At 41.8% G+C, this 20,000-nt stretch overlaps 1 protein-coding gene across 1 annotated transcript in view; it reads left to right on the top strand.

Moving 5' to 3' along the window:
- STARD4 (StAR related lipid transfer domain containing 4) overlaps positions 1-20,000 on the top strand; it is a 194,730-nt gene that overhangs the window by 135,338 nt on the left and 39,392 nt on the right. Inside the window, exon 5 of the mRNA XM_085632592.1 lies at positions 2,771-2,885. Coding sequence (XP_085488718.1) covers positions 2,771-2,885 — 115 coding nt within the window. The remainder of the gene's footprint in view (positions 1-2,770; positions 2,886-20,000) is intronic.

Below are 20,000 nucleotides of genomic sequence, written 5' to 3'. Positions count from 1 at the left end.
CTAATTCCTAACTATAACGTGTGTGAAACCTATGGTTTTTTCAGTGAATTTGCAAGGTTTTTTAAATGCCAATTCCTAACTATAACGTGTGTGAAACCTATGGTTTTTTCAGTGAATTTCAAAAGTTTTTAAAATGCTAATTTATGAATGTATTATTATATTTTTTAAATATTTATTTTACAATAAGCTACCTATGTATATAGTTATAGATTGACTGTATCCTGTAATATGGAATGGCTCAGCTCTTTTTTTTTTGAATTTGGATAAAGTTGAACAGCATAGTTAATATCTTCTATAAACTTCTAAACATTTAAAAAAAAAATTACAATACGTGCTCCGTATGCGCATGCGTACGTGCTCCGTGTACGCATGCGTACGTCGTGCGTGCTCCGTGCGCGCGTGCTCCGTACGCGCATGCGTGCGTGCTCCGTGCGCACGCACAGTCATGTGATTACGAAACAACACTTTTCATTGGTTCATAGTAGTTTCAGTTCCAGAATCTTCCAGAACACCACACCCACTCCCCTCATTTTTTCTTCTGATTCCCTGGGAGAAGGAGCTGAGCAGCTTTTGCAGTACTCCAGTACTTGAAAATGGCAGAGCAGCAGTCATCTTCTGGGAGTGAGGAGGAGACCTTTGTGCCACCAAGACAGAGGAAACAAAAAGACTCATTTATTTGGAAATATTTTACTTTTCCAGAGGGCCAGAAGAAGGTGAATGCTCCTAAAGTCACCTGCACTGTTTGTGGAGTGGTCTTATCAAGAGGAGATGCTAAAAAAAATTCTCTTTTAGTATCTACTCTTTGCTAAGGCACTTTAGTGGAGTACATCCTGTGGCTTATGCTCGGGAGTGTACTCGAGCTGCAAGAGACAACCCTCCAGCAGCTCAGCCAGCAGCTCAGCCGAGCACTTCATCTGCGGCCGCAGCTTCACCTTCTTCTCGACCTCTGGATATCCACCCTCTGTTCCAGAGGGTTCAAATATGGTGCAATATGTGCAATGCTGTTCTCTCTTATGGCGACACCAGCATTAACCTAATAGAGACCAAGATACAGCAGCACACATGCCCCACCCCATAATTTTAGGGTTTTTGTGTTCCTCTGTTCCTCAATTAACACAACGGCTCTCTTTAGAGCCAACCAACATCTAAACACTTACACTTGATTTTTAATTCTATTTTTTTTAATGATTTTTTTTCTGCCGTGCGCGCACCCTGCGAATTTAAAAAAAATAAAAATGTTTTTTTCACCCTTCGGTGTCCTTCAGGAACCCCCTGACAAAGGCTAGGGGGTCAGGAACTCTCTACCCTGCCCCCTTTTCACGTTCTCCACCTTTCTTTTTCCCTGTCACACACACAACACACAAAATGGCGGCCGACACTTCCTGATTTCGACCGATTCGAATGTTGACTGACATGTAACCACCAATCAGAATTACGCTCGCGCACGGTGCGCGCACGGTGCGCACTTATAGATATTTATGTACTTTTAACTGCAATTTTCTCAGGAACTACTGAACAGATTGACACCATATATGCAAAAGGCACATGCCTGACCTGAGGACTACCTCTTTGCCAAATTTCAACTAATTCTGTTCAGCCGTTCGGGCTGTACCTTCGACTAAAGGTCCTGTGGGAAAATGCATGGGGAAAACGCGTTTTGGGACCCCCCTTTTTTCTCAGCCCCCGCTTGACGAATCACCCCGAGACTTTCAGGGTAGGAGCGCCCCATTAGATGTGAAATTTCGCGAAGATTCGTCAACTGGAACCAAAGTTATTCAAAATATAATTTTGAGATTTCCTATGGAAACTCAGTCCTAACTATAACTATCTACTGGCGACCGCCAGTAGATTAGATAGATAGATAGATAGATAGATAGATAGATAGATAGATAGATAGATAGATAGATAGATAGATAGATAGATAGATAGATAGATAGATAGATAGATAGATAGATAGATAGATAGATAGATAGATAGATAGATAGATAGATAGATAGATAGATAGATAGATAGATAGATAGATAGATAGATAGATAGATAGATCGATCACTGTACTGGTCCTATGCCTATTGCTGTAGAAATGGCAAACGACTTTGTCCCTTTCTATCTTGGTGTGGATGGCACTGTGCTAATCCTATGCTTAAAGACTTTGATACAAAAGCAGACATTTGAGGTGAGCAGATCTACAGTGTCGCTGGTGTTGAGGGTGCCCTATACAGGAGCTGCTTTCCACCGAAACTTGAGAACTACCCAGAGTTCTCAGCTTCTCTTTTTTGCATATATATATATACATGTGATCAAGGCACGGACGAGCCGAAACGTTATGGCGGCACCGCAATAAATTAATTTTGCACCAAATCAACGGTCCGTGTCCGGGTGTCGGGGGTGCTCATGAAATGCCAGGGCGTATTTACATTCAAATACTTCCATCACTGATAACAACAGAACGGCACTCCGGGCGATGCTGTGAATTATATTTATTGAAATTCCAATATTACAGCGAACTTGCCAGATCATAATGATGGTTTGCAAAAGATTTTCTGTAGGGAAAGAAATGAAAAACACCCAACATTTTTTTTTTTAATCTAAAATGTAAATGAGACACATAACCAATGGTTAACTTATATTTGTTAAGATTTGTATCTCGTTGAAAATAAGGAAAAAACACACATTAGTTTGCAAGTGTATTCTACATTGTTATGAATGTTCTTAAACACGTCAATAAAACTGAATAAATATTTCATCTCATTTTGTCTTATCTTCAATTCAGGGTTGCTGCATGATGCGTTACACTACTGCTGGCCAGCTTTGGAACATCATTTCCCCTCGAGAATTTATTGATTTCTCATACACCACGCAGTATGAAGATGGTCTTTTATCATGCGGTACTTATTCAGTATTGAGAATTGTTTACCTTCATGCAGTCCTTTAAATGATTGGTTTATCTGCGGCTTATTTTGTGTTACCGGACCAGCAGTTCAATCACTCAAAATCAAGTACTAAGTCCCTACTATTGCTAACCAATGATCTTCTACCACCTGGATATCTTAGTGGAAAATGTTTCTAAAGCGTTAATAAAACAAAGATTTGTACAGCTGGTACATTGTATACATTCACAGTTTCACCACTCTCACGCTCAGTTATATACTCAGGGCCATATTTATCAAACTTTCCCGCAGTGCAACGCAGCAAGACACCTTGCTGCTCTGCGTGAAAGAGGGAGGGCTGGAATGCTCCATATCTATCAAGAGATGGCACGTTCCTGTCCTCTGCCTGCTTGGTGCACAATTTGCAGCCTAGCACCAACGCTGGCACGCTTGCGTCATGGTGCAAGGGTGCCTGTATTGTAGGCAGGATTGTTTTTGTGAAGGAAGTGACACCTTTCTGCACAAAAACAATCCTCAGAGGTAGTGTTCTCTTTCTGTGTGTGCTGCAGAATGCAGCACTCGTGGAAAGAGGAAACAATGGGGAGAAGTAAAGATATTTTTCCTTGTTATATCTCACTTGGGGAGGCATAGCATTTTGACGCATTCCCAGGTAAATCTAGGAATGCGCCAAAATCCATGGGTGGATGCTTGGAAACACCCACGCTCCAGCCATGGAACACCTCCCTGGGGCAAAGTAACACAAGGCTGTGATTTGCACTGGCTTGGGTTACTCCATTTTTATCAAGTCATGCAGGGTCTCGCAAGGTAGCCTTGCGTGGCATGATAAATCTTACTTAGGTTGTGCATCATCCTTCACCCCCTTGCGTGGTGCAAGGGTGATGCAAAACTTTGATAAATCTGGCCCTTACTATTTTCCCCATTTTGCTCCTAACTGCTTTGACCGTATTCACCATTACGCTTGTGTATGGGTATTTTTTAACTCTCCCCTGAATCAGCAGCATCTTGTTTTCTTTGGTTCTCCTTTTCATTTGTTTTCTTTTTCTTTCTTCCATCACACACCCTGTGCACTACACTCAGGCTTCATCCGCTGCGATGACGTACCATTTGCTGAGTTCCTGCTCTCTCCATGCCAAGATTGCATTAAAATCCTTCTTCAGTAACCTTCCTCAAATTCTAAACAAGGTTATTGGAACAATACTTTGGGAAATATTGGACATCACTTAGAAGTTTCAGGTGTCAGGTTGTAGTTGATAGCTGTTTAGGGGGATAAAACAGTAAATAAACTAATTACAGTTTTCCCTAGCACCAGGTGTCTTGTTTGTGCTTAAGCCGGCTTTCTAAGTACTGACATGGAATAGTTTCCCAGAAACAAGCTCCATTCATCCAGTGTTTGTTCAGGGTCTAGCTAAATACTACAGCTTGGATGATATGGCTCTGTCCAAATCCCTTGATATGGGTCCCATTCAGTAGTTGGTAATTACTGAGTCTGGAGCTGAGCAAGGTATCCGCTCTACTCTTAAATGCCATTTGCTTTTGCTTGTTTCTGGGGATTCTTCGTGATTTTACATAAAGGTTTTCTCTGCCCCTCAACACTAATATATGTATTAATATGTAGTGTGCAGTGGGTTGTCCTCAATCCCTAAGCTTTTTATAAGCCCAAAACGACTACATGCGTGAGGTGCCTGCCACATGGTTCAATAATGAACAGGGGGGCACCATAGGTGCCCCCTCTGCACCCAACCGGCGGCCACTGGCTGAAGGTGCCCCTGCCAGGAGCCCTCAAAGTCAAACCCTGTCGGAAAGCTGGGCATGGAAATCCTGCCAGAAATAAACAGCGTAATCCGGTCGACGTAAAACGCCGTTCATAGGGAGTACGTGCCGGTTCCGACTGGCAGACTGGCTCCTTGAGCCTGTTGGAAGCCAGCCGGAATGTCCAGCTGGTTTCAAAACTGACAGCCTCCATTGTAGTGAGGCTGTCGGTTTTGAAACCGCGTTTGGAGGCTTTCTGAGCCTCATCATAATGAGGCCCAGTGTGTGTTCTACCTCCCCATTAGAGATTGTTGTTCCACCATAGAGTATCCACATAACAACCAGGTAGCCTATCCTCGGGCGAAAGAGACGCAAGACTGAACCATTTTGTTTGAGGCTTTACTCACAAAGAAAAGGTTTTATGATGTTATAGTCACTGTTTGCCTTCTCACAATTTCCTTGGCATGATGGGGAAACAGTTTATGCTGCTGGGAGACCAGTTGAACATCCTCACCCTCCCAACAGTCCCAAATGCTCTCGAGCCCTTGTAAGTAATTTTCAATATAGTGTGTGTTTCGGTCAAATTGAGAATATTTTTTTTAAATGTGTGAATTTAAGAACAAATGCCTTGAAACTGGTCATTAAGGGCAGGTTATGCATAGAAAAGAATGGAGCACCACCATCGACTAAAACATGGCATAGTTTACTTCTGCACTTGAGAGCCTAATTGCCATTAAACATCCTGCTATTGCCTATGTACCTTGTCCTATTGAACGCAATGTTGCTTAGTGTACTTCATAGTACAGCTGTGTCTGGGACGTGTGCACTTTCATTTATTTATAGCTCAAAATGATCTCAGTTGAAGGGGACATACATTCTTAAATACCACTATTAATGTTCCTGTTTCAGTCACTTTCATGATTTACTTATTTTCTAAAACGAAGACACTTAGAGATGTTTGTATCCTAGAAAAACATAAACAATTGATTCTGAATTGTTACCATGAACATACTGTGGTCTTTAATACAGACATATGTTGAAAATAAATATAAATTCTAGCAGTATTCTCAAAATGTAATTTAATCACGGCTCTACGCACTCTTTTTAGAGCATGTTACAGGTTTTCGTCCACCAGTTGTGCCAGAATAAATGTAAAGAAGCCTTCAAAGATGCTGGGATGTGTTATCCTTTGATATTGTGATTTTTCAGCTCATTCCTGGACAATAGGCAGATTAGTCGTTCTGAAGGTATCAGTGATGTAGTACCAGATCATCCTGAGTGCATAGATAGAGGAGGTTTGTTTCATGTTTTTTTCTTTCTTATATTTCTTTGTCTCCAGCCTGTTGATGTCCTGGCTCAGTGTGTGTTGAGAACCACCAGAGATGTTTAGTTTCTTAGTGAGATAAGCAGGATGCTATTTGTAGAGGCTTTGTAGATTATGCAGCTTGTCCTGATGATGATACAGCCTGCAAAGGGACCCAGGGGAGTTTCATAATGTTTTAGATGATGCAGTAAAGTATATTCAGATCATCAAAGAGATGTGCCATGGTATGCAGAAGGTCTTTCAGGGGGCGGGGCGGCATTTCAAGGTGATGGAGCAAGGCAATACCTCTATCCAAATATAAGAGTTCAAAGGCTTTGACAGCAGTTCTGAAATCACTTGGAGGGATGAAAGCTTTCCCTTTTTTCAAGAGATGGAGCTGATACCACATCATCTTGGTCTTCACGGCAATGTGTTTCTTCAGGGGAAGTAATTGTCATGGGGTAAACCAAGTGGCTTCCCATTGGTTGCTAGTTAGGTGTTGAAGTTATTCATGTTGATGTTATTCTGGGTGATGTTGTTGAGCCAGTTTTTATCTGAAGTAGCGTGGTTAATAGCCCACATGCATCCTTACACAAAGCATTATATAATTGTATTCCAGAGTACTGATATAACTAGGAATGTATTACAGCGTTATTTGTTTTTCACTTATTGGGTTATGATTTGCAGCAACTATGCCTTAAGTTGAAGCTCAATGTTGCCTATTGAAGCCAATTAATTATAGACCAAATTAAATTGCACTCTTATAAATCAAATGTACTGGAGAGCAGTTTAAGAATGCACTTTCAAGGGTATGCAGAGTTGTGCCTAATTTACGTTTGCATCCATTCAAGAATTCATGCATTTGCAATTCTCTCACATCCATGTGCATTTATTATGAAATTTGCTTCCTAGGAAAGTAACTTGGGGATATAGCCCAATTTCCCACTGAGCGCGCCCAGCGCCAGAACCCCTGGGCAAAAGTCTGCCCATAAACATAGTCAACAACAACTGTACGTAATACAGACCGAGAAGTGCCTCGCGTGTATCCGATGGCGGGGGGATGGTGCCTGAAACATACAAATGCACAAGCTGCAGTTTTCAGTTCACCCCACTATTGGGAAGTGAGGGGCATGACTCGGCCGTATTGTCTACAGGGAACAAGTATACCATAATAAGTGACAAATGGAAAGTTTCAGGAAAAACTCCCCCCTGCAAGTTAGATGGAAATAGTGGCCAGGTTAGGGTACATGCAACAAAAATACAAGTTCAAACCCTAACATGTATTTTACTTAATATGAGATCTCTCGCAAAACACAAATATGAACTTGAATGCCTCCTGCAAATAGACAAACCAGACATCGTCTTTTTAACGGAGACGTGGACCGATGCTAGCTCAGATCCTGACTGGAACATAGCTGTTCCACCAGGATATGCAGTGGTGCATCAGTATAGAACAGAGAGAAGAGGAGGGGGCATAGCGTTGCTCTACCGAGATGATCTAAAATTGCGTCATGAGGTATCGACGTTACTTCCAGCCGAGGCGCTACAGTTCTCATTCAGATTAAATGATTATTTCACATTTCAAGGTCTACTCGTCTAAAGGCCCCCTGGACCTAGAACTGTTTTCTCACAGGCCATATTGAATTTTTTAGAAGTCAGCTCGGAGTCAGATTTCTTTACCATCTTAGGAGATTTTAACTATCACCTTGAACTTGAGAATAACCTAGACACAATAAGGTTAGTAGATAACCTAGCAGCCTATGGGCTCTCCCAGGTGGTTCAGGAACCCAGCAAAACCAAAGGAAACCCACCCATCGGATAGGTCACACCCTGGATGGCATTTTCACAAATCAACCAGACATAACGGTTATAAAGACAGCAGCACTACCCTGGACTGACCACAGAGCCATTTACTTTGAGGTGTCACATACAAAACCCAGTTTATCTCTTCCAATGTATAATATAAAAGAGAGATTTCGTAAATGGAATCAGATAAAAAAGCTAGATCTGGAACAAACTTTAGAACCTGGGCCACCCCTCCTACACAAGGACAATGACATAGCTGTCAATCAGTTTGATAGCTGGGTGAGAGTAGCTGTGGACAGTATTGCCCCAGAAACCACCAAAATAGTTAAACGAGCATCCAAAACTGCGCCTTGGTACAGTAAGGATCAAAAAATCTTAAATATGGAATGTAGAAGGAGGGAGCGAACGTGGAGGTCAGATTACAGCACTGAACATAAGCAAGCTTATAATTGTAGTTTGGACGTCTATGAAAAAGCCATCATTGAAGCTAAACGTGTTTCCTTTATGACTAAAATTGGGGAGGCGGAACACTCCTCTAAGGAACTCTTTAGAACAGTATACACCCTAGCTAAACCTCAGCATACGGCCCAGTTTAAACCAGATCAAACCCTATGTAATGAAATGGCCAAATTCTTTCAGAGCAAAGTTCAGTTGATTTATAATGATCTGTTAAATACAGCCATTACTATCCCAGTAAATACTACCAAAAATGTAAAAGAGTGTGCAACATCCAGGAGACTGTCACACTTTACAATTTTGAAAATGGAGGAGGTTTATGACCACCTGACATCCATAAAATCAGGCTCGCCATCTGACCCATGCCCACCAGGTACATTCCAGATAGTAGCTAATATCATCAGCACACATCTTACCCCTCGTCTGAATCAAGTTATAGGCGCGGGTAGATATCCCAGCATATGGAAAATAACCTCTATAAGGCCCATCCTAAAAAAGCCAACTCTGGACCCCCTAGAGCCGAAAAAGTATCGGCCAATCTCTAGGCTACCCCTGGCAGCCAAAATATTGGAAAAAGCAATGAACAAAGAGCTGATTCATTACTTAGAAGCAAATGTATTGCTGGACCCCACTCAACACGGGTTCAGACCGTGTCACTCTACGGAGACAGCCCTGGTGCTAGCTACAGAGGGGATGCGGAGGATAGTAGATGGAGGGGCAGAGCGATCCTGATCCTATTGGATCTCTTGGCGGCTTTTGATACCTTGAACCATACAGTGCTGGTACAGCGGCTGAGAGACGTAGGGGTGGAGGATACTGCTCTGCCCCTCCTTTCCTCCTTCCTAGAAAATGGGGAACAAAGCATTTACTGGGAGAATCTCCAGTCTGACACCTTTCAACTTCCATATGGTGTGCCGCAAGGATCTGCCTTGTCACCCACTCTTTTCAACATCTACGTGTCCTCATTGGCTACATTAATCAGAAAACATGGCTTTTCTTTGATTATGTGTGCTGACGACTCGCAGCTTACAATCTCGGTTTCTCAACCAGCCAAAGTAGTGGCCAACAGCTTCTATGTATGTCTGAAGGACATTATGAGTTGGATGAGCTCAAATTTCCTAAAAATAAATACAGATAAAACTGAGGTACTTGAATTTGGTAGGGGACCCCCAGTATGGAACAATAACTGGTGGCCTACGGAGGCGGGAACCTGTCCTAGTCCAGGTACCAAGGTAAAGAGCTTGGGGGTGATTCTAGATGAGCAGCTAAATCTGTCAGCCCAAGTTAATCAATTAACTTCCTCCTGTTTCTTTCTCCTAAAATCATTGAGAAAAATCTTCCCTTTTATCACCCACAAACTTCAGATAATCATAGCGGTAGCACTTTTTTTATCTAAAATTGACTTCTGCAATGCGCTCTTTGTGGGCATTGATAAAGCCCAGGTAAGGAAGCTGCAATCACTCCAAAATGCTGCTGCCAGACTACTCATGAACATCCCTAAGGGACGTCCAACATCAGAGGCTATTAGAGCCCTACACTGGCTGCCTGTCCAGCAAAGAGCAAATTTTAAGGCTTTTTGTATGGTACATAAGGCCTTCTGTGGAGGAATATCTGGGGAGATGCGTAAGCTTTTCACAAGGTACTCCCCGGCTAGACCTCTCAGATCCTCAATGAAGGGCTTTGCATATATCCCAAAAATAAGTAAGGTAAGATGGGGTGGCCGCATGCTGTCATTCTGTGCGCCCAAACTTTGGAATCAGATGCCACCTACTTTGCGACTCCAACCAAACCGGAGGATGTTTAGGAAGGAGTTGAAAATATTGGTTGTTCTCTCAAACCTAAGGCATCCAATCCTCACGCTAGTAACACAGTCAGCGCCAAGACGACACGGCATTCATGCGCTTAACAAGTAATATTTCAAATCAAATCAAATTAAGTGACTGTGTTTCTTCTTTGCTACTAATGTCACAAATGCTAGCCATATTCTGTTAATCTGTCCTACCCTATAAGAGCTGAGTAAACCCTATTGTAAACCAGAACTTGGGGCAGCGCTGTAAAGAAAGCCCTTTGCAAATTTGCCCCATGGTTTATTCAACCCAACAAATGAGCTTCACAAGTTTCTTCATTATTCTATACCCTCAAATGAGAAACATGTAGGCGTTCTTCAGGACCGATCCCCTTTCTGCTAACAATACTCTCTATCTGGGTGGAAAAAAAATATTCATGAAATGATACCATACCAATGGAAGTCTGTCTGGATTTAGTGCCAATGGGCTGGAGTACCAGCACTTGTCAAGCAATAAGAATACAACGATTCCACATTGAAGAATATAAGACGTAACAATTTAGAGATTTAGGTGTGGAGGGAGTCTGCTGTCAGATTGGGGAACTTACACTTGTGATACAGCAAACTTTTAAAAGTGATAAACACAGTGTCAATGTCAAGTGAAGTGAACACAGCAAACATTTTCCCACTCATGAAACTGATGCAGAGCTCCTACCCTTATTGAAGTTAGTTAGACATCAACACTACTTCCAGATGAGGCATAAGCAATCTGTCTTTCCGAGAGATAAACATCACACCAGATTTATAAAGTCATCTGCGGTTGATGCGGACTTCAAGGAAGTAACAGGAGGTTTTGACCCCTCACAGTCTGGTTTTCGTTCCAAGTTTAGTACAGAGTCAGCACTTATTGCAGTCACATATAACCTTAGGCACTTCCTGGACAATGGACAGGCAGCATTATTGGTGCTGCTGGATCTGTCAGCAGCGATTGACACAATATCCCCTTCCATCCTACTAACTAGATTATGAAACGCTGGTATCTAAAAGTTTGCCTTTCAATGGCTGTCAAACTTCCTAACCCATCGTACCCAAGCTGCCAATATCGGCACCTTCCACTCTCCAACGTCAGAGTTGACTAAAGGTATGCCCCAGGGATCCTACCTTAGTCCCACGCTGTTTAATATTTATGTGGCTCCTCTTGCAGATCTCCTTGGAATCTGGGCTTCATCCCCATTTCATATGCTGATGATACCCATCTCCTAATGGCAACAAAAATCTCATCAATACTCAGTCTGCCTTCTCTGAAGGTATGGCAGCCATCTCGGACAGGATGAGGAACAACTTTCTCCAACTAAATGCTAGTAAAACCGAAATCATGCTCTTCGGAGAGGCGCCCCTACTCTAGTCCCTAGGGTGGTGGCCCACTAACCTAGTTCCTGCACCGATCCCGAAAGCAGTGGTGAAAAATGTAGGTGTACATTTAGAACAGAAACTCACAATGAAAGAGCATGTCACATCCACCGTGAGCTCCTGTTTCCACACACTAAGTCTTTTGAGGAAGGTTTTACCTTTCCTCCCTATGACAGTCTGGAAAACTCTACTTCAGGCACTTGTAATAAGTCGTCTTGACTATTGCAATGCCCTCTTGATTTCAGCCAATGAATTTTCTCTTAACGGACTCTAGGTGGTCCAAAACACCGCGGCCCGACTAGTTTCTAACTCTCCTGCCAGGACCGCTTCCTTGCCTACTCCTGAGACTACACTGGCTGCCTATACGCAAGCGGATTCATTTTAAAATCTGCTGCATAGTACATAAGGCACTACACGGCAACGCCCCCAGCTATCTCGCCGACAGACTCATACGATACCAGCCTTCCAGAACACTCCGATCTGGATCTAAACCGTTCCTCTCGGTTCCTCGTGTAAAGAAATCCCGCATGGGGGGAAAGCCTTTTATCATTTGGCTCCCTCCTTCTGGAATCAACTACCTTTACACCTCTGCGAATGTACCAACTATCTGCAATTATCCTGTATGATCTGGAAAGGGGAGTTAAGGACTATGAACAATTAATGGGCTTCTCTACCTGTAAATATCCATACCTATAAATATCCAGACTAAGTGTGTGTTCTGTATGCATACCAGAAATCCCATACAACAGCCTAAAAGTAGTTGGATAACACATCACACATTATGGTTATACAAATGTGGTCACTGTGGGATGTGTAGGTGGGCATTAGATGAGACCAAAAAAGGTCAGAAAGGGAGATACAGAGGAATATAAAATAAGATCAAACATTAATTGTGATACTAAATTTGTAGTGTACATTATTCTATGCAAATGAAATCATATCTTTGTAAGGAAGCACGATAAGAGCCTTAAGAGACAGGGTTGGAGAACATATGAGGGCACTTTAATCAAATGATATACGATACCCAATAGCAGGTCATACCACGGAATGAACTTCTCAAGCACAAAATAAGAGCTTTAAGTTCTTTGGAATAGATCATGTGACCAGGGACCCCCAAGGGGGAATAGAGAGTTGTGCTTCAGACTAAGTGAAGCTACATGGATAATAGTGAGATTGAGAGTGGTTGACAATAGTTTAAACAGCCACAAATTACAATATTTTCTGCGGGATTAAATGTTTGTGTTAACATATGTAATGTGGCATTGGCACTATTGCCCCTCCATCACAAGGTTCGGGTTGTGTTATATAGATTGTTGAGTATGGTGTAATAGCCATATCTGATCATAATGTCCTTGGAATTGAATCAACCGTTCATTTTAAGGTTACTACCCTTAATTTGAAATAGGTTAATACCAGTGGATCTTTGGGTAATAATGGCATCTTATTTGACTAACCATGAGGTTCTTAAATAGCATTTGTCAGAATATGCCACCATTTAAATATAATATGTGAGACTTTGTTATGATGTACATAAAGCTTAGTAGAAATACAATTTATTATGCCCCAATATGATTTTGAGCCCACCTTAACAGAATGTATTTCAAATTAATATAGCTATAGCCCAATTAATGCCGGAACCTGCAGAGATGTATGCGGTTGTACCACTGGACAAATACAAGAGAATGATGATATGGAGAATCAAGTTGGCGATTAGGCAGAGTGTGAATATGAGTGGAGTCCTTCTTTGCGGGCTAGCCTGTTTGTGGTATCCAGGGTTTGCAGGCTGGTTGTGATAACTTTGTTTGCCGATGCAAGCAAGCACTCAAAAATGGCTCTAATAAGGAACACTGTGATTTGTTGACTATTGTATGAAATGGTTTATATCTTGTGCCAGTGAAGAAATGCGAGCTGGCACATTGTTGATATCCATGTTAATGAACTGGTATGTTTGCTGATATAAGAAAGCATACAAAGATGGCGCCTATACGGGACTCTGCGTTCCAGTATTTTTGGATTGGATGGAATATAAACACAGTTTGATCACTTACAGATGGTGGTGTGTCATTGTGTCAGGAGAATCTCACTTTAATGCTAATGATTCGAAAATTGGCTAGTCCACTTTCAAGATCTAATTTTGCCGATATATAAAAGCATTCAAAGATAGCGCCTCTATGGGAACGCCATGATCCGGGGCGTTCACTCTATGATTATCTTCTTCACACAGTGTTACCGTAATACGGTGAGTGTAGTAATGTTATGGGGGTACGTTTGGATTTAGAAGTACCCGTGTATGCAGATTACCGATGCAGGGCTTTCAATTGTGCTTTTAGATTCAGTGCTTATAATACACAGAGCTGTTGGACGAGTGATTTTCACCGCAAGAGAACCAAGCGCGATTACGTTGGTGAGTGTAATGCAGTTCTGGTCATGGCATGGGTTTAATGATAGAGAGGGGAAGAACGGACACTTTGACTTCCTGTGGTGTTCTCTTTTCAAATAGGGTTGCAAATGGCACAATTCTTTCGTTATAGTACCAGATGCGAACCCTATTACGGATGGCTGGTAGGAAATATTTCTTGGTGAGAATATACAAATCTATAGGATGAGATTCATTTGAATTCTGAGTTTGATTTATCTCTTTTCACAGAACTAATGGATACTACCCATAGATAGGGCAGGTACCATATATATAAATATATATATCATATCACACCGTCAATCCTCAGCTTCACGCCATAGACGGAGACGGACCACAAATACGTGCCAAAGTGTATAATTTATCAGCCTGTTCGGTCCTGACGCATTTCGGTTCGAAAAGAACCTTGATCACATGACAGGGGTACAAAGCGTCATTACGTTTTTAAAGTGACAATGCAATGAAGGTATGTATAAACATAGTAAAAAGACTGTACAAAGACTGCGGCAGCTTACAGCATTTCGAATTAAAAGACAATTCAAATCACTGGTCATACAAATGTGTCAACATATTGCGGAATGTATATGGATAAATGCCAATACATTAATGAACTCAATATTGTAAATAATGAAATTTACATCAACACAATTTGTTATGTAACGCTGCCTGCTGTGTCATAAATATTCAACTTCTCATGTTTTTTACTCCTTCAATGTCGTGAAATCTATATATAAGATAAGAGAAAGTGCAATAGTGAATAAAGTGCAAGTGCTGTGTAGTGCATAGTCAGATACATTCTTCTTTGATTTCCTAAGATTCACCTCAAGATACATCAATTTGTTGAGTCTTAGTCTGAGTATTGGGGTTTTAGTACCATTCTTTTGTATTTGTATAAATACATTACCAAGTGCTGTAAACGTGCGGTGTATAGAGTCACAGTGTTATTATATTAGAGAAGTCACAGTGTTATTGTATTAGAGAAGTACATAATATTGTTCATCAATATTAGTATTAAATAACATGGTATAATAGATAACAAATTAAAATCTAATAAATTAATTCCATTAAATATCCTAAAATTCCAATGTTATAAAATTTAATACCATAAAAAAGTTCTAATAAATATCATTATAAATAATGTACGCAATGCTGTACTTCTCATATCAACTTTTAATCAAAATAGAGATACTGTTGCTGACTTGGACACTTCGATATATGTATACAACTCTGTAGTGACCGCATCTACTGGAAAATAGATATTCTATCATTATATTATGTAAGAACTTGCTGAAAATGGCCCCTACATTAACAGTACCTTCATAATTGTTACATATTATATCTTTGGGTTGTTACATAGATTGAATTTTTAAAGGCAAGTGTACAGGTCCTCCGTAATATTCAAACCATTAGGTTGTTTGGTATCAAGCTCGAGAATATATTGTGTTTCCAATCGTCTCAGGGCACTTTCTCTATTGCCGCCTCGTCTACTTGGTGATATAGCATCGATAACAAAGTATTTAAGTTCTTTGTTATTGGATGAGTGATGATCTTTAAAGTGGCGTGCAACTGGATAAGTATTATCTTGGTTGTTGATTGCCCTGAGATGTTGCAAAATGCGCTTGTGGGCTGGAAGTTTGGTACTGCCCACATATGACAGATTGCATGGGCATGTAAGTACATAAATTGCATGATCAGTTTTACAAGTCAGCAATTTGTGTATGATGCGTTTTTTATCGCTAAATGGTGTTTTATATTCTGTCATATTAATGCCGTGTTGGCATGCCTTGCAAGTTTTGCAACGAAAAAATCCTTTATGTTTAGAGAGCCAACTAGAAGATTCGATTGTTTCTGGATTTGTTGTAACTAATTGGTCTCTCATGGACGGACCTCTGCTGTATGTTACCAACACCCTGGGCGGTAGTTCAGGTCCAATGACTGGATCATTTAGTACCAATGGCCAATTCATCTGTAGAATTGTTTTGGTTGTGTTGATTACTATACTGTAGAACAACCCTCAATGTATTTTGTTTTGTTGTTGTATTCTCAGTGTCTAATATAGTGTGATTCTCCAGTATGTTTCTTTTCTTTTCTTTTAGTAATTCAGCTCTCGGTTGAAGCATAGATTTGTTAATTGCAGCTTCAATGATTTTGTGGGGATAGCCTCTCGCCAAAAACCTTAATCTACATTCTTCCTGGGCTTGTCTCAAATCAGTATCATTACTGTGGAGTCTTCTCATCCGCAGCATCTCACCATATGGAATACTGTTGATGAGGTGCTGCGGATATGCGCTCCCTGCATGGAGAGTTGAATTTCCTGAAGTGGGTTTCCTAAAAAGTTTTGTCTCTATTTTTTCATTGTTAATGTATATCTGAGTGTCGAGGAAAGTTACAGACTTCTCGCTAATAGTGGCGGTGAAGTGTAGATTAAGGTCGTTATTATTAATGTCTGTTACAAATTGTAAAGCCGACTCTTTTGTCCCTTTCCATATGACAAACAGATCATCAATATATCGTAGCCACGATATCACCCCATTGTTGTTTTGCAGTAGCTTATTGAGGACCAGCTCCTCCCACTTGCCCATATGGAGGCATGCGTAGCTTGGAGAGAAGCTGGCCCCCATAGCCACTCCTCTGATTTGGCGGTAAAGAACATTATTAAACATAAATATGTTATTGTTAAGACAAAAAAGTATCATATCAAGTAGCATTTTTTGATGTTTCTCACAATGATCCTGCTCTTTGTTCAGGTAATGTTCAATCGCTGTAATGCCATCATCATGTCTTATACTGGTGTATAGTGAAGACACGTCCAAAGCCATCATAACATAGGTCTGTTCCCATTCAATATCTTGTAGTTTGTTGAGGAAGTCACTAGTATCACATATATATGATGGTAGTGACTTTACATGAGGCTGGAGAAAATGATCAACATATTGTGATGTATGTTCAAGAAGACTATTGCTTGCCGATATGATAGGTCGCCCAGGTGGCTTTAAAGGGTCCTTATGTGTCTTAGGAATAAAGTAAATCGATGGTATTACGGGTTGTTCATTTTTTAGAAATTTGTATTCCTGAGACGTTATTAGGTTCTGTTTTAGCCATATATGTAGCATCTGTTGATATTGCGCATATATTGTTTTTAAGTTGGTACTGCTAATTCTTGTATAGCATATATATATATACATATATATATATATATATATATATACACACACAAAAAAGACGCAGAGAACTCAGAACTCTGGGTAGTTCTCAAGTTTAGGTAGAAAGCAGCTCCTGTATAGAGCACCCTCAACACCAGCAACACTCTAAATTTGCTCACCTCAAATGTCTGCTTTGCTTTTCAATCAAAGTCTTTAAGCATAGGATTAGCACAGTGTCATCCACGCAGAGATAGAAAGAAACAAAGTCATTTGCCATTTCTACAACAAAGTCTTTTTAGGATTAGCCCAGTGCTATCCATGCCGAGGTGTAAAAAGACCAAGGTCTTTTACCACTCCAGGCACAGTATTACAGCTTTGGATTGGTAAAATAACATCCAAGGCAACCTGAAATGAATAAAAGCAACCCCTGACACATGTTTTGCTCTCATCAGAGCTCTTCAGAGAAGTATATATGGTGAAATTTGGAGTGCAATAACAGAAACTATCACAAAACATTTAGGTGTTTTAAATTTGGGCAAGTGTACCATTGGTGTGGAATGGCATGGATTAAATCAGGATTGGAATCTAATGTAGTGGACTCAATGGAGAAGTGATATGTAATATTATAATTATAAATTATGTTTACTTCATTTGAATGAATAATCATCTACTCTCTCATAGAGGAGGGTGTTGTATTAACTTTTAGTTGTGTTTATTTGTTGCATGGGTTATCACAATGGGCTCACTGCTTCTTTGTATGATGAAACACACAGTTGAAGTCACATGGTGATATTTCCTGTGCTGTGGATATACTGTTTGGCCTGTGTAATATTGAAGCTCTTTTGATTGAATTTTACCCCTGACGAAGTCGTGAATACAACGAATCACACGTTGGCTAAAGCTAAGAGACTAAGAATAATATGTGCTTGAGGCTGTGTAAATACATACCAGAAATACTTTAGATACATTTATATGAATAATGTTGCATCAGTCATTATACAAAAAGGTGTTTACCGAGAATAGTAGTATGGCATAATGTCCCATATGGCATCATTTGTAACAATTCCAGCTATCCCCATGCCAATGAGGTCCTATCATCTTGTCTCATACGACTGGCCTGCTGTGCCATCTGTGAGGAAGTTGAGCCAGCACAGATACGGCAGCCAGAATTTTTTAATGAGTAGTGGGTGTCTATCAGTGTTCCTTTTGACTCTGTCTGGGTGCTCGAGTGTTGTGACCCGGATCATATACAAGGCGATATGGGAGTTTTAGTTCCAGTATTGTGGCATTACAGAAGCCACAAAAGCAAGAAGCTTAGACCTGTGATGGGGATAAAGTAAAGTGTAGTCTTGGCCACACTCATGGTAATAGTTTCATAAGCTAAAGCTCAAGTCCCTAGGATGCTGAACACTTCATCTTCAATCAATCAATCAGGGGTTTATATAGCACGCTACTCATCCGTGAGGGTCTCAAGGCGCTGGGGTGGAGGGGGGAGCTCCGGATCATTCGAAGAGCCAGGTCTTGAGGTCCTTCCTGAAGGTGTGCAGGGTTGGAGAGCGTCTGATGTTCAAGGGGAGCCCGTTCCAGGTCTTGGCTGCGATGTGAGAGAAGGCTCTACAGCCTGTTCTACTTCTGCGGATGCGGGGGACCCCTGCCAGGGCGAGGTCGGAGGAGCGGAGGTTCCTCTTGGGTACGTAGAAGGATAGTCTCTCGTAGAGGTATTTGGGTCCGATGTTGAGGGATTTGTAGGCATGGGTGAGGAGTTTGAAGGTGACTCTCTTCTCGACAGGGAGCCAGTGGAGGTCTTGTAGGTGTTGGGTCATGTGTTTGTGGCGTGGGGTTCAGAGGACGAGTCTGGCGGCGGCATTTTGGATGGTCTGGAGTCTGTGTAGGAGGGATCTGTTGATTCCGGCGTAGAGGGCGTTGCCGTAGTCCAGTCTGCTGGTTATGAGTGCGTGGGTGACGGTCTTTCTGCAGTCGGGAGGGATCCATTTGAAGGTCTTTCGGAGGATGCGTAGGCAGTTGAAGCTAGTGGAAGCGACGGCATTGACCTGGCGGTTCATGGAGAGGGAAGAGTCGAGGATGATGCCGAGGTTGCGTGCGTGGTCTGTAGGAGTGGGTGGGTTTCCAAGGGCAGAGGGCCATCAGGTGTTGCAGGATCTGAGGATGAGGACCTCGGTCTTCTCTAAGTTGAGCTTAAGGCAGCTGTCGTTCATCCAGGTTGCCACATTCTTCATTCCCTCTTGGAAGCAGTATCTGGTGTCTCCGGGATTTTTCGTGAGTGAGAGGATGAGCTGGGTGTTGTCTGCGTAGGATACGATGCTAAGCCCATGCTGTCTGACGATGGCAGCGAGGGGGGACATGTAGATGTTGAAGAGCGTGAGGCTCAGTGATGAGCCTTGGGGCACTCTGCAGTTGATGTCGGTGGGTTCAGAGAGGAAGGGAGGGAGTCTGATCTTCTGGGTTCTGCCGGAGAGAAAGGATCGGATCCAGTCAAGGGCAGCTCCTTGTATCCCAGCGTCATGACGTCTGGCTGCGAGGGTGCAATGGGAGACGGTGTGGAAGGCAGCGGAGATGTCTATAAGGATGAGGGCCGCGGTGTGTGCTTGGTCGAGTAGCAGGCGGATGTCGTCTGTGGCGGCGAGGATGCTGGTCTCGGTGCTGTGGTTGCTGCGGAATCCGGACTGGGAGGCGTCTAGGATGGAGTTCTCTTCAATGAAGGTGGTCAGCTGGGTGTTCACGAGTCTCTCGGTGACTTTGGCTGCGAAAGGGAGGAGAGAGATGGACCGGTAGTTTTTCAGGTCCGTTGGGTCGGCCGTGGGCTTCTTGATTATGTATAAAGAGGTATATGAATTTTTGTAAACAGGTTGGCTGTATATCCTAATGCAAGTTTCATAGTACATAAAGTGACAAGTATATGTGTATACTAAACCTCAATTACTGCTCACGAGCATCATCTCACTAGTGTCCATCCATAATGTTAATGGAATAGACTCTTTTAACCAAAAAAAAGTACAGCTTATTTAATATATATTGCTCTAAA

The sequence above is a fragment of the Triturus cristatus genome, chromosome 2_1 (assembly GCF_964204655.1).
Source record: "Triturus cristatus chromosome 2_1, aTriCri1.1, whole genome shotgun sequence".
NCBI classification, from domain to species: Eukaryota; Metazoa; Chordata; class Amphibia; order Caudata; family Salamandridae; genus Triturus; species Triturus cristatus.
The sequence above is the reverse complement of the archived record's forward strand: the minus strand, read 5'-3'. Positions and strand labels throughout refer to the sequence as shown.